Raw genomic sequence first — 22,120 nt, forward strand, 5'->3', positions numbered from 1 at the left:
CCCTAATTCCTTGTGCCCCTGACACCAGAGAAGCCGGGCTTCCTCTGCTTCTGTCCCAAAGAGCCACTTATGAGAGAGCCTGGCCTCCAGGGTGCTGAGCATGAGGGGGGCAGGTGCTATGGCAGGCAGGGTGGTGGCCATGGAGGAGGGGCTGACAGCCTATCACCAGCCTACAAGCTGCAGCCCGGTCCCAGCACCCTCACTGGTAACAGTGTTTGCTATCTGCGCTTGGGGCTACGGGCCAGGGGGAAACCAAGTCTTTATCAGTCACTGCAGAGGAGGCAGGAAGATAGAGATTGGGGCCTGTGCAGGCTCCCGCTCCTTATCAAGAGCTCTTTACAGAGCTCAGTGTCCTGGCACTGAGGGGTGGAGGTGGGGGACGGGCGTTTTTCTGAAAGAGGTGCTCGCGATGTCTTCCCCACTGACAAGTATCTAGACAGCGTGATTAGACTCGGGAGGGGGGGCTTCTCACCCCACCTCTTCTCTCTCACGATGCTAACAACACAAAATGACTTGGTTTTCAGCCTTGTTCCTGTCAAAGGATTTTTTTTCCTGTAATTTACAACTAATTTTCATTTCTGCCTTTCTTCCTACCTCTCAGAGGCACGAGCTGAAGCCCCGGCCCCTCCCGCATGCAGCAGGTCCTTCCGGGAAGCGGCACCAGCCACGTGCACTGGAATGCCAGCCCGGGAGCGGGCCCCGGCCCCGCGGGCAGAACCCGGGCTTGGTAAACTCACTGAAACCCTTTCAAACAACTCCATAACGAGCTATGCCGGCTACGCCAGTTCCTCTCTGGAATGAGCATCCACCTCATTCTGTCTCTTTGGCCTGAACTAAAGGGCGGGCACCAATGGTCAGGGAGAGATTGAAGAGGCTGCGCCAGCCCTTCCGTGTAGAGCCCTGGGCTGCAGCAGGGGCGGGGCGGGGCGTCCGCCTGGTGCTGGGGGGGGCCCTCCTCCCCCCGCCCCACCCCTGCTGACAGTCACCACTTGCGGATGTCCCTCCATGGTGGCGTGGCACAGTTGCTCCAGGGCCTCTTGATCCTGCATCAGTTCCAGCTGCTGTTCGGCTACAATCTGCGCTGCGCCCTTCCCCTCGCCCTTCCACAGCTCCTCAAACACCTGCGGGGAGGGGAGAGAAGGGACAGTGAGGCCTCCGCTCCAGGTGAGCAGCTCGGGAAGGAGCGGATTCGGGCCACGTGGGCCTGCCTGCGGAAGCGGCCCCTGGCTGCCCGCTGAGCCTCTGTGTGGAACCAGGCGATGAAGGGCTGGCTCTCCGGGCGGGCGCGGAGGATGACAGGCCAAGGGTCAGCGGGTGGGCATGGAGGGGCTGTGGGAGGAGTCAGTGCTGCTGGAAGTGTGTGTGTGTCCACTGAAATGACGAGGGAGGGTCCGCTGAAGGGGGGGCTCCCCAGGCCGCAGGAGGCACCCCACACTCAGTCTACAAGGAGTCTGCTGAGAACTGGGGAGTTTGAGGGGGTCAGGAAGAAGCAGCTCCAAGATGAAGACACAGAATAACCAAAGACGTGTCACAAGACACAAGGGCCTGGCGTCCTCTGTGGCCCCCACAGGTGAGCGCTGGCCTGAATTGCCACACGACCACCAGTTAACGGTCTACATTACTTTCCCACTTGAAAACCAACGGCAGCCCCACCACAGATCCCCACACGGACCGAAGCTGGGCCTCAGGGCGGCTGTGTCCCCTGGTGTTCCTGTGTTCTAGCGAGGCGGGAGGCGCCTTCCTCGCTCAGCCCGCAGCCATCGCCACCCCGGGGCCCTGCTGTCACCATGCAGGTGACAGGAGCAGGCAGGAGCCCCCCTTCGTGGAAGAGCAGCTCCTCACTAATGAGCACACCCGGCAAAGCCAACCAGGGAGACACGGGCTGGACTGGGTCCCAGCAGGACTTGGAGTTTTCCTCAATGTGGAGCAAAACAAGCCACAAATATTCATCACAGCTCAGTGGTTACTGTGGCTCCACTCTGTACAGAGACGGGGCGAGGGGGGCCCCAGATCCCCACTCCATGCCCCTCTCCGCACTGCCACCCACCCTGGCTGCTCAGGAACGGAAAGCCAGGACAGGCACAGCGGGTAAGGCCAGCCAGGCTGCTTAGTGGAAGGCAGCCGCTCTTCCTGGGGCTCATTGTCACCCACACCAGTCTAGAGAGTTCCTCTGTCCACTTTCCAGGCTGTATTTTTCTTGAAGTAAGACAAATTTTAAGAAGCCTTTCCTGATTATAAAAGTGAATACCTGTTCACCGCAGAAAATAAGGGAGAAACAAAAAAGAAATCACTCGCCTTCCGTTCCCTTGTGACTAATGTGTTCTCTTGTTCTTCCTTCCCAGGCCTTCCTGGCTCTGTCACAGCACACAGACCATTTGTATCTTGGTCTTCCTTCATTTATTACAGGAGCACTAGCTTATATTACTAAGAACTAATATCATTAGATATGTCTGTCATAACTAAATTAGATATCCCCTACTGGGAGATGTTTTGACTTTGACCAATGCTTATTTTGTTCATTGGCACAGACTCCTGAAATAGTTTCCTTCTGGAAAGATCCAATGTCCAGGAAAAGAGCCCGCAAGCTCAGAGCAGGCTTTGCCCACAAATCTGCTCTGAGCTCTTTCTAGCAAGGAGGGAACGGCTCAGCGGCCGCTGGGAGACTCCCCGCAGCCCGCCCTGGGCCGGCTGGAGGAATCCCAGGTCTGCGCTGCCACAAAGACAATGAGCCACTCGTCTGGCCCTGGAGACCTTGAACAGGCTGACCACTGAGTCGGCCCTCACCCGGGACCTTGTTCAGCTGAGACCGACGGCTCAAGTTCCAGCTGGATTTGTTTGGGCCCTAAGAACCAGCTCAGAAGCCATGTGCCCAGAAGGAAAAGTAGCGCCCTGCCATGACACAGGCTTCTAAATGCAGAGCTGGCTGCTTCCCGGGGAAGGGGCAGGCGGGCTGGGGCACAGAGCCGGGATGCTGGGGACACGTGTTCACCAGCCAAGGGGACAGGGGAGCTGGTGCAGGCGTCCTGAACTCACACTGATGGAATACTCCAGTGAATTCACTGCTGCAGCCCTGACTCAGCTCCTGGACCGACCCAGAAGACTCCGCTCCTCCCCGATGGGCACTCCTGGCTGAAGCTCAGCAGGAAGGGAGGGGGCCATGGAGTGGCCGGGCCTGGTCTACCTCTAACCAGACTCTGTTGCACCCACCCTCTCTGTGCTCTGCAACTGTCTCTGGCTTTCTGCAGCCCAGTGCAGGTGCTTCTGGCCATATGCATAATGGGGACAATGGGACTTCCAAACACGATGCTGGTGGGGCAGACTCTCATCCCACGTGGGGATGGAACCCACAGTCCTCGTCACTGTACTCCAGGGCCGCTCCAGCCCCTGCTCCAGGTGAGGTCTTGCTGGCAAGCACATAGACGCCGCCGTCCCTTTCAGTCCTGAGCTTCTCTGGCTGCAGAGGAGGGGCCATTCAGCAGGAGCAGCAGGGAGGGAGCTGTGAGCTAGAGAGAAAGGACTCCCCTCCCCAGGGGTGGGCAAGTATCGCAAGAGGTCACTCTCGGAGGAAGGTACAAACCCAGACCCCGGGAGGGCAGGGCACACCAGGGGCCCAGGGACGAATGCAACAGCTCTGTGGATGAATGTGCCACAGCTCTGGTGCATGGCGGGTCATTTTCCACATGAAGCAGGAAGATGGGAAGCAGGATGTTTGCGTGCCACGCATGGTTTCCATCTTTCTGGACCCTAACTCGGCCTGGTCTCCCTGCGAGTGTTCAACTGGATGATGCTGAGATCACCACGTCTGTTCCAGGCAGAGCTGGCATGATGCCCTGAGCTGTGACTCGGCCGGCGGCATCCTGGGAGGCTACTTGCGGGTTGTCTGGGAGTCTGGGATGTCCAGGCTGGCCCTGTCCTTAGTGAGGGAAGCAGGGGACTGCCACCTGCCACTTCAGCACACAGCCCTCCATCTCCAGCGAGGAGCACAGGGTGGTCCTGCCTGCAGCCCCCGGGCAGTTGCTCATTGATGTTTTATCTGCTTGTTTCTATTTCTATTTCTGAAAACAGGGCTGCTTCGTGGGAGCAACCTCTTACTGCCCCAGCCGCGGGGCGCCACGGGCTGAGGCCGCAGATCTCAGAATCCCCCTGGGAAGCACCTGCAAGGAGGGTGCAGTGACGCGGGTGAGGGAAGGAGTAATTGGGAACAATGTCAGCAAGAGACGGGCGAGACAGCCGATTAACAACAAATTACGATGCAAAGCGGGAGGCTGCTCGGGATGTGGAATGGTCTCCCGGTGGGATGAGGCTGTGTGCGTGTCTGCTGGCCCCGGGAGCCTACGCCGTGGTCAGCCTCAGCCCTCAGCCTCTGGTCAGTGAATCTCTGATGGAGCCTCTTCCAGCTCTGTCAGAGGCGGTGCTGGTTTCTGGTACAATGAGCTCTGTTCTCACTCACAGGTTTCTAAAACCCATGCCCTATTTGGATTCTGGTGAAATTCAGGAAAAGTTAATTGCCAATACCTTTTTTTTTTTTCTCTTTAAGTTCATTATAAAAATAAGACATAAAAGGAGGCTCAGTTGCCAGGTGCTGGCGACTCAGGCCTGGAATCCTAGCTAGTCAGAAGACTAAACCAGCCTGGGCAGGAAGGTGCATGAAACTCTAATCTCCAATTAATCACAGGAAAAGCTGCAAGTGGAGCCATGGCTCACGTGGTAGAACATTAGCCTTGAGCAAAAAAGCTCAAGGGGCAGTGTCCAAGCTGAGTTTAAGCCCAGTTTAAACCTACTCCCCTCCCCGCAAGAAAAGGGGGAGAATGCTCAATGTAATTAGTCACTGGATTAACAGCAAGTAAAATCTGAGAATCTATTTTTTCTGTATTGTCAGTCCTGGAGCTTGAAACTCAGGCCTGGGCACTGTCCCTGAGCCTCTCTGTGCTCAAGGCTAATACTCTACCATGAGTCACAGTGCCACTTCTGGCCTTTTCTGTTTAGGTGATACTGAGGAATCGAACCCAGGGCTTCATGCATGCTAGGCTAGCACTCTACCACTGAGCCACATTCCCAGCCCCTGTATTAAATTCTTAATAAGCAACATACATTATCCTCCCCCTCTTGCTCAGCAATAGCAGCGTTTCCCTCATCAGTAACCAAAAAGTAGGAAAGACAGCCTCCCCCCAACCACCTCCACCTGGCCCTAGCAGTGACCTATCAGAGAGGCTCCATCTTACAGCACACATTAAACACTGTTTGCTCAAATCAGGCCTTCACTGCCCTTCGATGGCCTCACAGGAGCTTGGATTTGCCGCCTCCTGTAGCATACTGCGAGTGGATGAAGTGCAAACATGTTTATTTCTGGTCCCAGCTGTCAGCATCTTCTAGTACTTCTGTCTTCCCACTAGAATTATCTTACTGTACTAGGTGTTTGTCTTTTTTTCTTTCTTTCTTTCTTTGTGGGGCCGCGTGGATGGGAAGGAGATGAGGAAGATTCTATTTCATTTCAAATGCTACAATTCTTCTGCTCTTAGACGTGTATGTAGTTCCTTCCTGCCCCGGGGCCATCTAATTTTCCCACAAGTGCTGAACATTGTCATAAACATTTGTACTCCTCTGGCACGCACGCACGCACACACGCACGCATGCAGCCAAAGCCTTTTGCAAGCGGTGGGGCCCGACGGTCGACAGCTCCACCGGCGGGGGTTCGCAGAGCCTCTGTCAGCCCTGTCTCTAGTTAGCCGCAGAGAACCAGTGCATGCTCCGTGGTACCCATAATTAGCCAAAAACAGCCGCTACTCAAAGCCTCACTTTGTAACCTGCCACTGCTGTCGGTGTGTATAAATATTAAATGCAAGAGGCGCCATTAAAATAACATTAGGCTGTGGGCTGCAGCACCGACAGCTGTGCGCTCTGAAGCTGAGAGGCGGCAGCTCCCAGGTGCTCTCTATCTTGTGGGTTCTGATTTGTAGGAGTTTTCCCAGTCCAGGAATCTCACCCACCTGGCATGGAGAGCTGGCGGTAGAGACGAGACGAGGCTACCTTTCAGGATGCTGGTCCTGAGTTTTCACGTGTACCATTTCATCTACAGTGTGTGCTGGAGGCAGCTGTGGGGCTGGCCGGCTGGGAGCGAAGCCCGGGTTCCCCGTGCTGGTAAAACCAGCACAGGCTTGCGGCTGGGGGTCCCCAGTCTTTCACATAAACAAACATTGAGGGGACACGGAAGGGAGAAGGCAGATAATAACGATTTCCTCGGAAAGCAGAGCGAGGAGCGACCTGTCTGCTTCGCCTGCCGTGGCGCAGGGCTTTCGAGCTTTGCTAATGAAATGGTCCATCACAACACGCACTCAATGCCTCAGTTATGAAATTCATTTAGTAATGGCTTTTGGGTTTCACAGAAAACATTTGCTGGGACAGTGGAGCAGGGGAGAAGCTTCTGGAAGTGTGGACATACCTGTTTAGCTGCTGATGAAGAAATTGCTTTACTGTCCAGCAGGTTGAGGAGCTCAGCCAGCGCTGAGGGTGTGACAGGACTAACGGCCACCAGAGAGAGAGAGAGAGAGAAAGAGAAAGAATAGGTCAGCATTTCAAACTGTCAGAAAATCTACTGATGGTTATTAGAATCTGAACTCTTAGGTTTAAATAAACCTACCAGGGATGAAACTAACATACCAGTTGGGCTCCTGTTTTATTTTGGGCTTTAGGATCTAACAAATTTCTGTGACTGCGTTTTCCTCTTTATTTTACCACCCAATAATAATAGCTGTTTGGCAAAGGTTGCATCAAAGACTCCTGCTCATTGCAATTAGTCAGCAAGGGAGGAACTGTAAAATTCATGAACCACGAACAGAGGGGAAAAAATAAATCTAGTAATTAAGTGTTTTCCACAGGAAGATCAGCCTCCAAGTGACTTCAAACAAAACAGCTAACAAAGCCTCTTTTGCAAGTGTTACTGGGCAAATATAAATTCCTTTAATTATACAAGATTTTCCATAAGGGAACTCAATATCACCCACCCAGCCACGCTCCTCTGCACCCTCTAAATGTCCACACTCTGTCCTCAGCATATTCGTATCGGCTTTCTAGATGCAGAAGGACCCAGAATCCATTTTATCTATATCCATGATTTACGTTCCAAGATACCATGGCACAAAAGGTCAGGAGGGAACTAACACTGAAAAATGTCAGGAATTCACATTTCTGGGATAAGCTGAGGACTGGAGTGAACACCTAGACCCGAAAAGATAAGACTGCATTATGGCCTAGTTCTTTACAAATAAATGGTTTAACAACTTCTGTATCTATCCAGTAACTAGGCTAACGAAATGCTGTCTTTCTGAGGTCATTAGGGGACTAGTTAAAAATAGGAACAGCTTATAAATAGCACATGAGTGTGTCTGTGTTAAAAAAAAAAGGCTTTGTGAAATGTTCCATGCCATTTGAAAACACCTTTTGTGTAAGTCTGGGGTCCCTCCACTCACTATTTCTTTGGAAGCTCCTAGATAAATAGCTCGGTACCAGTTTCCATGAATTCCAAACGAATGGTGGACAAGGTAATGAAGTATGGCCTCATTTCTCTTGTTTAGGCACAGGGAACCTTGTTAGCTGTTCTGAATGAACAAAACAGCTGATGGGCTGGGAGAGCCCATCTTCCTTTAAAGGTGTTTGTTTATCCCAAAGTAAGGAAAAAAGTAGTTGCAAGGAGAATCAGGGGAATGTCTGGAGAGTATCTGGTGTTGCTAAATTGTTGTTTGGAAGGCCTGTAAATCATCCTGATTAAATCTCAAAAGGAAGAAGGGCAAGGGGCTGAAAAATGAGCCCTCTTCTTTCCCAGCCTCTCATCTTTACTGACAGGTACTAAGGAATCAGGTTTTTCTAAAAGTGTGGGTTGTTTGGATGATCTGCAATCCTGGAAAATATGACAGCTAATTATCTTCCAGTGAAGACTGTAGAACCAGTAACAAGCACAGAGGTCGAGCTAGATTCCTAGACGACGCAAAAAGCGCGCATCTGCCTCCGGTGAGCCACTACCTGCCTTGATCTGCTGGGAAGACCAAGGGCCTGGTAAACCATGAAGCTGGGGAGTCCACGATACAGATTCTGTGCAGGTGAGGCCCTGACCTCTCACTGAATGCACCTTCCCACCACGTCCTCACAGGGAGCGAGGGTGAGCTACATCTCTAGGGCTTCCAATGGCCAGCGGTACTGAGCCCATCTGAGGCTCTGCCTGGTGACCCGGCCGCCTCCACGGGCTCCACTTTCTAATCCTGCCATCTTGGGGGGGTAAGGGGGAGCAGAGTTTTAGCATCTTAATTTCAGGCAAACAGAAAAAGAACACAAAAAAAAAATGAATGTACTTTAGAGAAATTCATCTAAGAATCCTATCTTAAAATCTTCACTGACCTAAAAGTGCTTGGGATGTCACCTTTTTTCTTCCCACAATGCACAGCATATAGTAGGCCAGTAATGGATTCTTTCTACCAATACTACATATGGGTACAATACACGGTACAGATAGTTGGCCCTCAGTACCACAAGAGATTCTTTGTAGGACCCCTGGCCCTGGGGATGTTCAAGTCCCTAAACAGAGAGTTTAGGGACTAATGACAAGAAAAAACAATCTGTACATGTTCAAAACAGGTGCAATTTTTGTTTCAGTCAGTCGTGGGGCTGGGTGCTGTCTCTGAGTTCTTTTGCTTAAGGCCAGTACTCTTATCACTTTGAGCCACAGCTCTACTACTGGTTTTCTGGTAGTTAATTGGAAGTAAGAGTCTCACAGACTTTCCTGCCCAGGCTGGCTTTGACCAGTGATCCTCAGATCTCAGCCTCCTGAGTAGCTAGGATTACAAGCACGAGCCACCAGTGCCTGGCACAGGTGCAATTTTTTCCCCCAAATACTTTTGATCTGCAGGTATGGAGGGCTGGCTATATGAGTTCCAGACATGCCAGGGCTGAACTTGAATAAAGATCAGTGCCTGTCAGACGACCTTGACAGACCACACCCCCTCCCCAATCAGTTAAATAAACCATCCATTCAAACCCAGCAGCACAGGACAGGCAGCTCATCTGCTGCGCTCACAGCGCCCTGGACTCTTGACAGCTCACATGTCTCCACTTAGGAAGAACCTGACATGGAATACAAGCCTCAGGTGCGCATCTCTCGTCCCCAGGCTCCGAGGCCCGAGCGGCCTGAGAGGGGAGCAGGACCTTTCCAGTCTTCTCCTGTCATCCTGTCCCTTTAGAGCTCCTCCAGGACCCCGACTCCACCAGCCATTCCACTCCCCTAACACCCCCCGCCCGCCCTCCCGCTTCTCCTATCCCCCCTCGCTGCGTCTGTAAAATGGGACCCAGGAAGGTCCTAGAGGAAGACACGGGGACCTGGCCCTGTGGTGGTGCTCGCTCGCTGGTGACCCTTCCTCCGTCCTTCTCGCCTCCTGGTGTCCCACCTGTCACCTCGTTCCCGTCACGCTCACTCCTCAGCAGTCACCCTCACCTCTCACCTCTGGAAAACATGACTCGATTCAAGGTCCAGCTCTTTCTAGGGCATCCTCCTCCCCTCCCCCATCCAGCCACCCTCCCTCTCCTCTGCAGCCCACTCCGTGCCGCCCCTGCGGTTCCCCAGCACCCACGCCCTGGCCTGTGCCTCCCTTTCTCCCTTTACTCCTGTGCACACTCCCCAGCCCACTCCCAAAGCTGGAGATGCCTCCAGTCCATCGGCCGCTGCTCCATCTGTCTGGCTCTGATTTTGTTCAATAACGATCTAGCAGCTTCTGCGGTGGCCATCGTCCGCCTTTTGTACGCATGTGTCATTGTGAGTCTCCCCAGCCCCTACAGCAGCTCTCCTCCTGCAAACCACCTCACTTTCCTGCCAAGCACACACTCCCTCCTGTGGCCTCCGACTATGGAGACCTGCCTCTCGTCCCCGGCCTCTGCCCCTCCTCTGCTTCCCTCATCTTCTGCTCCTTGCCGGCTCCTCCATTCTGCCCAACACCAACAGGGGGGCTCTATGTCCTCACCACTTCCCAGGACTTCGGGTCCCCTTCTTTGCACCCCTTCACTCACCTGTCCCCCAGGAGTCCAACACTCGCTCACACTGCACAGTCTACGTGGGTGACCCAGGGCCTCACGCATGCTAGCTAAACAGGCGCCCACTGAGCTACAACTCCCAAGTTTTTCTTCTTCACAAAGGTAAAAACCATTCATATTCACAAGCTGTTGCAAAACCAGGCCGTGGACCCACAACGCCAAAGTCTGCCAAGCCTTGCTGTAAGCGTCCCCTCTGACCAGCATCTCTGCCACTTCAACCCCCACCATGCTTTCTGTCTCCCTGCTTCCAACTTCCTGGGTGCCAAACCAGGGCGCCTTCAAAACACTAACTGCAGCCAACTCTTCCTCTGCCTTCCCACTGCCACAGCTCAGCCCCAGAGCCCGGCCCCGTTCTCCAGTGCTGTCCACGCATCTCCCTGCTCGATTTCCTGTCAACACCGCTCCCGGGCTCAAAGGCCTCGCAGCTTCCTTGGTGCTCAGGGACTGAGGCCCATAGCTGTCCTGAAGTTTAGGCACTCAATTCATGCGAATGACTGGAGTCGGTCATGCGGATGACAATCGTCTGATTTTACCATGGACTCACTTGGGGTATATGCAATGTCTTCTTTCTCAACTACATCAAACAAAACAATTTAGAATGTCCTATTAATTAAAACACGTTTCACAACAATATTCTCAAAATGATCAGAAATGTCTTCTTTCTTAACTAAATCACACTTAAAACAATTTAGAATGTCCTATTAATTCAAACACATTTCACCACATACTCAAAACAATCAGAAATGCCAGCTGTGGTAGGAAATGCCTATAATACCAGCACCTGGGAAGCTAAGGCAAGGAGAATAGTGAGTTTGAGGCTAACCTACTTCAAAAAAAACCCCAAACAATCCAGGATGTCAGACCCAGACTCACCCCACGCTTCTCTGAGTGCTGGTCCCTGGGTGGGAACACTTACCCCAGGGCTCTCTGATGGGTCCTACTCAGCGCTCACTCAGGTCTTGCTAAGCTGGTACCTTCTTCCCTCTCAGCCACCCCCTCCCCCTGCCCCATGCCCACTGCTTCCGAGAATCACTTGTTCCCCACAGGACCTGTCCATCCTGAGGACTGCTCTTCCCCAGGCCAGCCCACAGCAGACTCCACAGATACGTGCCCAATAATGAACCCGTGAAACATCTCATTTATACCCCCCGGGTCTCCCATTGGCTGTGGATCCCTGTGCCTACTGCCGCCCGACACCAGGTGTCTGTCCAATGGGCAGCTCAAACTCAGCATGTCCGAATGGAATGTGGTCCCCTCTTTATCCCTTTGGTCTGAACCTATCCCTCTTCCTTTACTAGACCACCATCACTTTCACCTAGGGGGCTGGGCAAGAACTCTGCGGACAGAGTCAGGGGAGAGAGAACCGCTACCAACTTGGAGCCTCCAGGTCCCCTCTTTCCCAGGACCCCGTGTGTGTGCATGTCTGAGGCGACTGCTTTCTTATGGGCCTATAACAGGTCCGGTGTCTAAACTTCTTGTCTTCTCCCTCTTCAAGCTGCCAGCCCCTCGCACAGCACACAGGCAAAGCCGCACCAATCTGAACAAATGAAGTGGGTTTGCAGATGGGAGTGAAAATACTTTTACAACGTGGAACTCACGGGGGATGTTTGTTATCGTGCTAGGAGACCCGTGCGAGAATAGGAAGAGCAGAAGCTGCCCCACTTCCACTGCTTCTGGGCCCAGAGTTCACGATGGGGGAAGACCCCCCCGCGCACTCACCTCTCCCAGACAGCGAGGTTCTGGCGCTTTAAATAGCCCAGTAGGGTGTTGAGGATCCAGCCAGTCACCATTTTTGGCTCTGCCCTAGTTTCTTTCATCACATTCTGGAAGAACTCCAGTAGGCCAACTTCATTCTATTAAAGAAAAAAAATTATATAAAGCATCCTCAAAGTGAAAGATCAGCATTTCGAAGGCAAATTAGAAACGTCTACCCTTAGCCTCTTCACAGATCCTTTTTTGTTCCTTCATAATTTTGGCCATGAGTGGGAGGTTTGAATCGAGGGCCTTTGGCTTGTCTTTCTTGCTGGGTGGTGCTCTATCATTTGAGCCATGTCTCCAGCACTGCTTTTTGTTGGTTATTTTTGGCGTAGAAACTCATGGCCTTGAATGGCAGTCTTCTACATCTCAGCCTCTTTCTTTTTTTGTTGGTTGTGGGGCTTGAACTCTAGGCTTGGGCGCTGTCCCTGCGCTCTTCAGCTCAAGGCAAGCATTCTACCGCTTGAGCCACAGGGCCACTTCTGGTTTTCTGGTGGTTAATTGGAGATAACAGTCTCATGGACTTTCCTGCCCGGGCTAGCTTTGAGCCGTGATCCTCAGATCTCAGCCTCCTGAGTAGCTAGGATTACAAGTGTGAGCCACTGGCACCCGGCTCTCAGCCTCTTGAGTGGCTAGGATTACCTGAGTAAACATCCATTCTTTCTCAGTAAAACAGAGATGATAACAGTAAATTTTCAATCCTTTTCACGAAACAGTAAGAATTCTACATCTGCTACTCTGCTTTCACGTAGCATTGTTTCAGTGGTAAGTATTTTTAGACTATGTCCTATTGGAACTGAAAGCAGTAAATGTACCAATCCTCAAGCTCACCTGCCTTTCTGTGTCACTCAGGTACCCAGTGGACCAGACGCTGGGGTTTAATGTCACTTCTAGTCCCTGACCTATTCCCTGTTTGAAGTCCTAGTGATGGCTAGAAAAGATGTAGCAACTCAAGCCAATTAAGGAGGAAGAAGCAGATCATTCTAGCTCTGAAAAATTAAAAGTGGATCCTGACTGTCTGTATCCACCTTCACATCATCTGCAGAAGTAGAGACACAGGGATGGTTCTAGAATATTTTCAAATGAGGAAGAACAAGGGCACACACGACCCAGTTAGACCAGATGCATAACCAATGCGGGAGCTGCTGGCTTCCGGGCCTTCTGAGTCAGTTTGGTACAGCCAGCCTGCCTCACGGCTGGCTCTGGGTTGTTTCAGCCTCTCTGGACTCTCGGCTGTGTAAGTTAGGATCATGCATTCCTGTTCACTCTATAAATAGAGCCAACGGCCGCATCAACGCTGGGCCACAAGTGGTGGGTAAGGCCAGTGGGTGGCGTAAGGGACCCCGCAACACGCAATAAGGTAAATCAAGCGTGAATATTCACCCTTTGTCATTTCGTGTTCACCTTTAAATGCTGGGTTTGCCACATACGTGAGAATAATGGGAGAGGGCCCTTCTTGGCTTAGTTACTATGGCTAATTGCTACCTCAAAGAGATTGGGCAGAACCTGGAAATTTAACTAAGTTCACCCTAGTATATCAGGAACAAAAACATGTTCTGCTGATGGAAAAGAGGCTGGAATTTCCAAATGTGGAGGCTATGCATTGTAAACGGCAGATTTCTCTTTCCTGCAATCTTCTTGCCTTCATACTAATGCTCCCACCCCAGCCCTTTCCAGAGAATCCTACATGAACCAGAAGAAACCGGAAGAAGCAAGACATACTGACAAAAGTGCTCTCAAAGTTGAGCTAGGGTATGAGTTATAATATACACACAGGCCTGCAGTTGTTAAAGTAGAAATGCCATAATCAAAAAAAAATCTACATGCTCTTTATAACAGATAAATTCTCTAGTGACAAGCCTACCGAATAATCCCATAATCATCTCTTGAATCTCCTTCTGAGCCAATGCTATTATTCTTGCTCATGCTAAACCGGGGCAAAGGCCACTGCAGCAGCCCAAGCTTCACTACAGATAAAGGCAAATCCCAGGCCATGTGAAGAGGCAGCGTTGTTTAACTTGAGGAAAGTACTCAGAACTTCTAGAATCAGTGCTCGAATCACTGGGGAAGGAAAAAGCGCAATCGGGCTCACATCAGCCGGGCAGAACTCCCTTTGTTCTCACGCAGACAAGCCGGTCCGCCGGTGAAATGAGCCGTCAGGAGAACTCTGCCTTGCCAAAGAAAGGTTTCTGAGATCCACATCGAAATACTGCACTTGGGCTCAGGCTTGGCTGCGTGGCCGGGACGTGATGGATGTCTATTTCTCTACCCTTGGGTGCTTTCGTTATTGGATGGATAACAGGGACAGGCAGATTTCTGTTTGTCTTTTCATGTCAGGGCTGTGATGAAGTTTCTCCGAGCTGGAACTGCACTTCGCTGGGGGATACATGCTTTCAGTGCACAACTGAAAGCGGACATGAAAATCTGGGCTGGTGACGGGGCGGGCGCCAGGGAGTGCGGCTGCAGGAGGCTGCTCTGGTACAGCCGCTGCCTCTGCGGCTGTCCAAAGAATGACGGATCAATAAGAGCTTCTCAGGGGCCGTCGGATCTGCTTTCCAGGAGAAAACTACACACACACTCTGCCTTTCTAGTGTTCTTAGTTCTTCCTAAGACTGGCAAATGCTAATAAACCTGGCACCAATTCCACAAGTCTCTAGTGAGCACGATAGTGCTGCCATCTGGTTTTCTCAGAAAAACAGTGGACCGGTAATTCCTTACATAAAAATCACCCGAAGAGTAATACAGACGGGGGACTTCATTAGGGGGGCCTTTATTACCTGCCCCTCCCCACCCCTCTCTAGAGCAGCAGGGACAATGGGTCCTGTCTTAAGCACAATTTCTCAAAAGCATCTTTTCCACGTGTTAATTGGATTTTCCAAGGCATTCAATTATACACCGAGCCAAAGTCAGGTCAGCCCCTTAGATACCAACAGGAACCTCCCATGACTTCCGGGTTTGTGAACCCTTCATTCACTGCCTCAGTTTACCCTTGCAGGGAGCAACTTCCTGTCTTTGATACTGTCCTTTCAGAGATGATGAGCTGTCAGGGGATGAAGGCTGATTTCTCAACTGCAGTCCTAAGGCACACACACATCCTGCAAACCTGATGAACGTCCAGAAATGAGGCTGGACTCTATTTATAGGCAGCATGAAACCCAACCAGGGCAGCTGCTCAGGGCTGACCCAGAGAAGAAAGAGAAGGCAAGAAAACACAAGTTGGTAAGCAGCTGGCTACATGACAGGGGCTGTCAGAGTCTAGGCTCAAGGGAGCCTAGACGCACAATCCCCGGCCAATCAGCACCCCTCCCCCATGTTTTTTTTTTTAATTGTGGAAATATCGTACAGAGGGGTTACAGGTACATGGGCAAGGTAATGAGGACATTTCTTATCAAGCATTGCTGCCTCCTCCTTTGTTTCCCCTTCCTATCCCTTCCCATCTCCCCAGCCAAAGTTGTAAAGTTCGTTTTTCGACATGACGTTTTGTACATCTCATTGTTGCAATGGGTCCGCCTGTATCCCTATTTAAACCATTTGTTTTTCCCTTCCCCTCCACAAACTATACCAACATCAAAGGCAGTGAAAGCAGGGGTTATACTGTGGGGGCCCCTCCCCCATCTTTATCCACAGCAATACATTCCGAGACCCCCCGGGGATGCCTGAAACACCAGATACTCCAAAACCCTATGTTTTTCCTATAGACGCATATCCACAAAAAGTTTGACTCATAAATCAAACATGGTAAGAGACAACAATTAATACAACAAACAATTATAGTAATACATTGTAACAAAGTTTTGTTTTTTGGGTTTTTTTTTGGTCGGTCGTGGGGCTTGAACTCTGGGCCTGGGCGCTGTCCCTCCACTCTTCAGCTCAAGCTAGCCACTTGAGCCACAGCTCCACTTTTCCAGTTTTCTGGTAGTTTATTGGAGATTAGTGTCTCGTGGACATTCTTGCCCAGGCTGGCTTTGAACCACAGTCCTCAAATCTCAGCCTCCTGAGTAGCTAGGACGACAGGGTGAGCTACCAGTGTCCGGCAAGTTGGTTTTTTTAAGCTTATGTCATCCTAAGAACAGCCCTGTGGACTGGACCGGCTGCTGAGACGAGGTGCGTGGACAGAGGCTGCGCAGGCGGCGCGCATCCCTGAGGCCAGGCCTCTGAGCAAGGGAGGGCTCCTGGAGACTGCAACTCAGCACCCGCCCGTGACCGGACTGTCCTTTGGGCTCAAGCAAAGGAAAGCATATTCACAATCCTTTCATTTTTTAAAATCTGATAGCAGCCAGTGGTTCCAAGTTTCTTCACACGTTAGAGATGTTGCAGAGGTGCCTGGCAACTAGCTCAGACACTGGAAGGAGAAAATGGCAAGCGCTCTCTCCGCCTTTGCCAAGCTATGTCTAGGCACACGGCATAACTCATCCCCATTCTCAGGTCAGGGAGGAAGACCGTGGCATGCCTACCACCCATGCCACCCTGGGCTGCGGGGGAGCAGGGGGGCCAGGAGTCCTGTGCACCCTCCCCTCCCAGGGAACTCACTGGAAGCTCCCAGCACCTAAACACTACACAATGCCATGTACTTCTGGCCTAATGAGACCAGTCCCACTCTTTCTGTCTTTAGGATGCAGGAAGGTCGCTCTGGGCTGTGAGCCGTGTGACCTTTCACCCCCCCTCCCCCCCCCCCCCCAGCCTGTCCACCAGAGAGAAAGCACGGGGAGAAAAGACAGCCTGAGGATCCAGAGATGCATCATTGCTATTCTACTCTACCAGACAACATTCTGAGTGTATTTCTAGCGCAGTGAATAATTGTAAAAGCACCCTTACGCTGGCAAGCCCCAGACACAACTTACAACATGCAGAATATAATCCATTTTGAAAATTGCATGGGACTGAACTATGGTGTGAAACAAGGTTGGCCGAAAGGGTGTTCCTTCAACAGTGGGCCGGACAGTGCAGGGTGGGCCACTGCGGCTGCACGTGCTATTTCAAACTACCGGCCGCAAGTGGGAGATACAGGTATCTGTCACGGACAATTGTTTTATAGGCAATTCATCCAGAAAGCAAAGCAGGCCATGTTTAGCCTCACTAGAGACGAAGCCAAATTCTTGAAAAACAATTCATTTAACGACTAACTATGGTCATGATAGCTTTTCTGCTTCTTTGTCCCTTAGAGACACTTTAACCTTTTCTGTAATATCAGAAACAAAAAGATGCTGACTTTCAATGGAGAACAAACAGCTGGAGAAAATGAAGCTATTCAAGTATGACTTGTCTTCAGGGTGAATACAAAGACGAGACGCCAACAACAGTGCGGCTGCTGGCTCCGGGCCGTCACTTTCTCCTATGGTCTCACAGGGGCCACGCAGGCCCTTTCTTAAAAAAAAAAAATATGTATTTTATTATCTCTAAGTGGTTGTTCAAAGAGGTTTCAATTCAACATGATGGTCTATGAGCACAGTGCATCTTGAGCAGTTACCCTGTGATCATTCTCCAATCTCTCCCCACTACCGCAAGCTTCTCCTTGAGTTGTGCTTGCATGATGCTTAGTGTTAATGCTCATCTCCCTGGCAGCACATACTTGGGAATCTGCTTGGCTATATTAATTAATTAATTCTAATTAATTTGTTCCTCTACTGGTACTGAACTCAGGGGCCTGGGTGTTGTCACTTAGCTTTTTTGGCTCAAGGCTGGTACTGTAACATTTGCGCCACAGATCTGCTTCTGGATCTCTGCTGGTTAACTGGAGGTAAGTAGCTAAACTACTCTGCTTAGGCTGGCTTTGATCTCTGATCCTCAGATCTTGCCTCGTAGTAACTGGGATGACAGGCATGAGCTACCATGGTTTACTCGGCTGTCTGTAGATTTTTTTTTTTTGATATTCAATGAAGATTCTGATATGTCTTCCATCTTTGAGGTGCAAGTCATTCCCCTTCTTTTCCAGCTGGGAAAGGGAGGAGCTCTACTCACGCTCTGAGAGCGACATGCCAAGTGTCCATTTGATGACGGCACAGCAAGTTCTCAGAGGTGCTCACCTATCACCGACACCTCCCACTGTAGGATGAGAATCAAAGCTTTCTGTACACGGACTTCACGCACAGCTGTCCTGAAAGCTCACATCTGGTCCTTCCTGAGCACCTGAACGACACAATGCACCAGCAAAATCATCCATCCCACAATCCCTACCCTAGGCTGACAAACCTCAGACCCAATGATTCAGACCCAAAGGGAGCCATGTACCCTCAGGAGAAAGCTGAAGAAAACAGAAGAAATAAAGCTGTCTAGGACAGCTTCCAGTACTTTTATCTCTCTGACTTAATTTTTCCACTTGGCAAAACTGGCATGACTTCTTTTCACTAGAGGTGACTGATGTTCACTCAGCTCGGCAGACAGCCTGGAATGTTTATTTATAGGGCAATCTGGCAACTTCAGAATCAACAAGAGTGACCAAAATGTTCACATGAATCTACATTCTCTGACTGTCCTTCACAAAATAACTGGGCCTACAGAAAGCACTAGAATTAACAACAGTAAAAACTCTGAATGTTCTCCACTAAGGAAACAAAAGCAATCAAAACCAGCCACTAACTAAAAACTTTATTTCAATGTGGCACTATAGCACATTATAAGCAAACAGTGGAGCTTCATAACAGAGCTAGGTTTCTGAAGTCTGTCTTGGTGTGAACTTCACGAAGTTCTTTAACCGAAAGGCTGTATTTCCTCACTGACAGAATGAGGAAAGCAACATCACCCATCTTAGAGGGCTGTCAAAAGGCCACACTACCCAGTGGTATACTGTAGACAGATGCTGGTGGCTCAGGCCTTTAATCCCAACTCCTCAAGAGGCTAAGAACTGGAGGATCAAGGTTTGAGGCTCCAAGGCCACAAAGTTTTCTATACTCCATCTCTGAAATAAATCAGCAAAAATCAAGAATGGAGGCATGGATCAAGTAGTGAAGTGCCAGACTAAAAAGAACAAAAGCCCCGAGTTCAAGCTCTAGTACTATCCAAAAAACCTCCCCAAACCAAAAACAAAACAACAACAAAAATAAACCCAAAAGCTTGCCCAAAAAAGAAAAACAAATAGAGCACTAACTAAACTGCAGAGCACATGGTAAACAACCAGTCCTTCAGAAATGTGCTGTTTAGGGAAATGACTGTTTCCTTTGAATTCCCAGAGTGAAATAAGTCACAGGGTTGAGGGAAAGATGCCCTTATGCAAATCAGCCTGGGAGAATTTTGCTAAACAAGTGTGCTCATGTGTATAATCCTGACTATTCTAATAATTACTCCTGGACTCCTGACTCAGAGAAGGATCTCTCAGTTTTCAAAGTCCTAATACTTTTGATCCAAGCTTGCACTCTGCTAAACTTTAATCTTTACAAGCAAGGGGAAGGAATTTTACCTAAGACGGGGAAGCAACGTTAGTTAAACAGGCTGTAGTCTTTGGTGGACCAAGAAGAGGAAAACAGCAACACAAATTTTCTTTAGGGAGGGGATTTTCATGAGAGTCCAGGGAAGAAAAATCCAAATTACAGATGTATTTAATGTCCCAATGAGACTAGTTTGGAATGCAAGAGTCAGAGGCAGGTGACTTGGAGATGGTTGTGGAACCTGGCAGAGTCTAAGCTCTTCTCTCCCAGAGTTCAGTGACCTGTGTGTCATCCTGGGATTTCACAGCTCTGTATCCCATGATACAGTTCTCAGGAATGCTGCTTCTCCCAGGAATTCCATGGTATTCCATTCATTCACTCCCCTGTTCATCCAGTCATAGAAGACCTACCATGTGCCTGACATGCTGGTAGATGCTAACGTATCCTGTTAAGAGTTCTATTGAGCTCATGCCTGTAATCCAAGCCACTTAGGAGATTGAGATCTGAGGATCATGGTTCAAAGTTAGCCAGACAGAAAGCTCTGTGAGACTCTGATCTCAGTTACCAGCAAAAAGCCACAGTGGAAGTATGGTTCATGTGGTAGAATGCCAGCCTTGAGCCAAGAAGTCAAATGAGAGCATGAGGCCCTGAGCTCAAGCCCCAGTACACACACACACACACACACACACACACACACACACACACACACACACACACACACACACACACACACACACACACACACACACAGTTCTGTAAATAGCAAACATAGTGCTAACCATTTAGTACATTATTCAGTGCTTACTGCATAGAAAAATGACACAACAAATCAGAGATGAGTTAAACTCTGAAGTTTCTCTTGTGTGTGGGGTTGGCATGTGTGGGGGTGGGGTGCGCATCCTGCTTAATGAAACAAGCATGCACCAAAGGCAAGGAAAGCAAGCAGAAGCTCTGCAAAGCACACCTCCACCACCGCTATTTATTTAATGAATACTCCTGGGCACTCTTTAAATTGAAAGATGGTTCATTAGATTTGTGCATCTGCCCTTCTCAGCAATCTGTTGTGTTTCTGATGAAGGCAGGAAAAAAAATCAGGAATGTGTCATTTTCCAGAATGTTATGAGCAACTGAGCTTCCAATGATTACAAAGTCATAAAGGGCTCAGGCTGGGTGATTCTGAGAAAACAGTTTATCTCAATCACTCTCAGTCAGGTGTTATCTCCTATTCCCATTCATTTTGGAAATTTCAAGCACTACTCCTTGTATCTTTTAAACTAATCACCTAATACATCATCTCCACACTATAAACATTAGCATGTTGTTAAGGTACCAAAACCCACCACCAACAATCTTTTCAAAACTGGCCAAAAGAAAAAAAAATCAACTCCCTGGTTTTGTTTTGTTCAATCAAGTGGGTGACCATCTCCTCTCTCGGGGCTCCGCCCTACCCCTGCCCACCACCATCTGACCCAGGGGCTGGTGAGCTGTATTGTCATGGATAAACAAACTCTAGGATGGCCAAAAAAAAAAATCCCTTAAAAAAACCTTTGTTTTTCTCTCCAAACCTACTACATAAGAGAGGCTAATAAAAATTAATCTGTCGGAAGTGGCGCTGTGGCTCTTGCCTTGGAGACTTTGCCTTGAGCTGATGAGCTCAGGGACAGCGCCCAGGCCATGACTGACAAAAAAAAAAATTAATATGTCACTCTCACTCCTTAGCCAACACTTATTTCCCACAAAGGACTCCTGGGTGAACATGGGACACAAACACGAACAGCCAAGTGCCCCTGGCCTCCCAGGCATTAGGCTCCATGAGGCCAGGCAGGGAATGGTCCCAGCGCACACATCAGGGCATATGACAGAGGTGCTCTCTGAAGAAAGCGTATATTTACAGACAGTGCTTTGAACAAAAAGAGCCATGTACTTGAGCTTTCAAAAAGTTCTTTTTCTTTCTTATGGAGAAAGATGATATAGAGAGAAGATTATTCATATTATATTTAGTCAACTGGTCTCTGAAATCAGTCTTGGGCAAAGAAATGGCCAAGAAACCTTGGAGTGCCATGCTGGCTTTGCCACGTATTGGGGCTTATGCTCATGAGCCTAGCTACCAAGCACATCTAAACAGGATCTTAATCCAAGGTGGGGTGAACACATGCACAAGACTCTATTAAAAAAACAATGAAAACAAAAAGGGCTGGGGGGCATGACTCAAGAGATAAGAGTGCTTGCCCAGCAAGTGCAAGGTCCTAAGTAAAAACTTCAGCATCACCAAAAGAAACAAAGCAAAGTGGGCTGGGAAGGTGGCCTACTGGTAGAGTGCTTGCCTCGCATGCATAAAGTCCTGAGTTCGATTCCTCAGTACCACATACACAGAAAAAGCCAGAAGTGGCGTTGTTGCCTTGAGCAAAAAGAAGTGCAGGGACAGTGTCCAGGCCCTGAGTTCAAGCTCCAGGCCTGGCCAAAAAAAAGAAAGAAAAAAGAAACAAAAGCAAAGGGGGTAGAAGGCTAGTGAAAAGCCAAGTGAAGAGAGGTCAATCATGCCTTTGAGGTTGAGAAATCTGATCCCTGTCTTCACATCTCCTTGATCTGCTGGTGAACAGTAACGGAATGCAGGTCTGGAATTCACTAGTTATTTCAAGTGGTAAAAATGTGTAAGACTAAAACTTAGGTTTCTCACATTAATCTCAGAAAAATACATGAGTCGTAATAGGCTCAGGGTACAGGGTATTCTGTGGGAGAGGCTGCGCGCTTGACTCCTACAGAGCCCTGGCTTGGAGCACTGCTGTGGCTCATCTGAGGTGAGTAATAGAACACGGGGGATGTGCTTGCCCCTGAGGCTGAACAAGGTACACAAATGAAGGAGTGCAGCCAGAGAATCACCACAGATGTAAAGTGAGATAGAGTGGCAGCCCATGGGAGACAGTGATGTCATC

General features: G+C 49.8%; 1 protein-coding gene across 2 annotated transcripts in view; it reads right to left on the bottom strand.

Moving 5' to 3' along the window:
- Positions 1–22,120, bottom strand: part of Gatb (glutamyl-tRNA amidotransferase subunit B) — a 69,967-nt gene that overhangs the window by 1,048 nt on the left and 46,799 nt on the right. For both annotated transcript variants that reach the window (XM_070022204.1, XM_070022205.1), the window contains exons 10-12: positions 11,791–11,924; positions 6,440–6,518; positions 987–1,121 (exon numbers count right to left, since the gene is read on the bottom strand). In XM_070022204.1, the coding sequence (XP_069878305.1) occupies positions 987–1,121; positions 6,440–6,518; positions 11,791–11,924 (348 nt within the window). The remainder of the gene's footprint in view (positions 1–986; positions 1,122–6,439; positions 6,519–11,790; positions 11,925–22,120) is intronic.

This window comes from Dipodomys merriami, unplaced genomic scaffold, assembly GCF_024711535.1.
Source record: "Dipodomys merriami isolate MVZ:Mamm:240054 unplaced genomic scaffold, mDipMer1.0.p SCAF_15, whole genome shotgun sequence".
NCBI lineage: Eukaryota > Metazoa > Chordata > Mammalia > Rodentia > Heteromyidae > Dipodomys > Dipodomys merriami.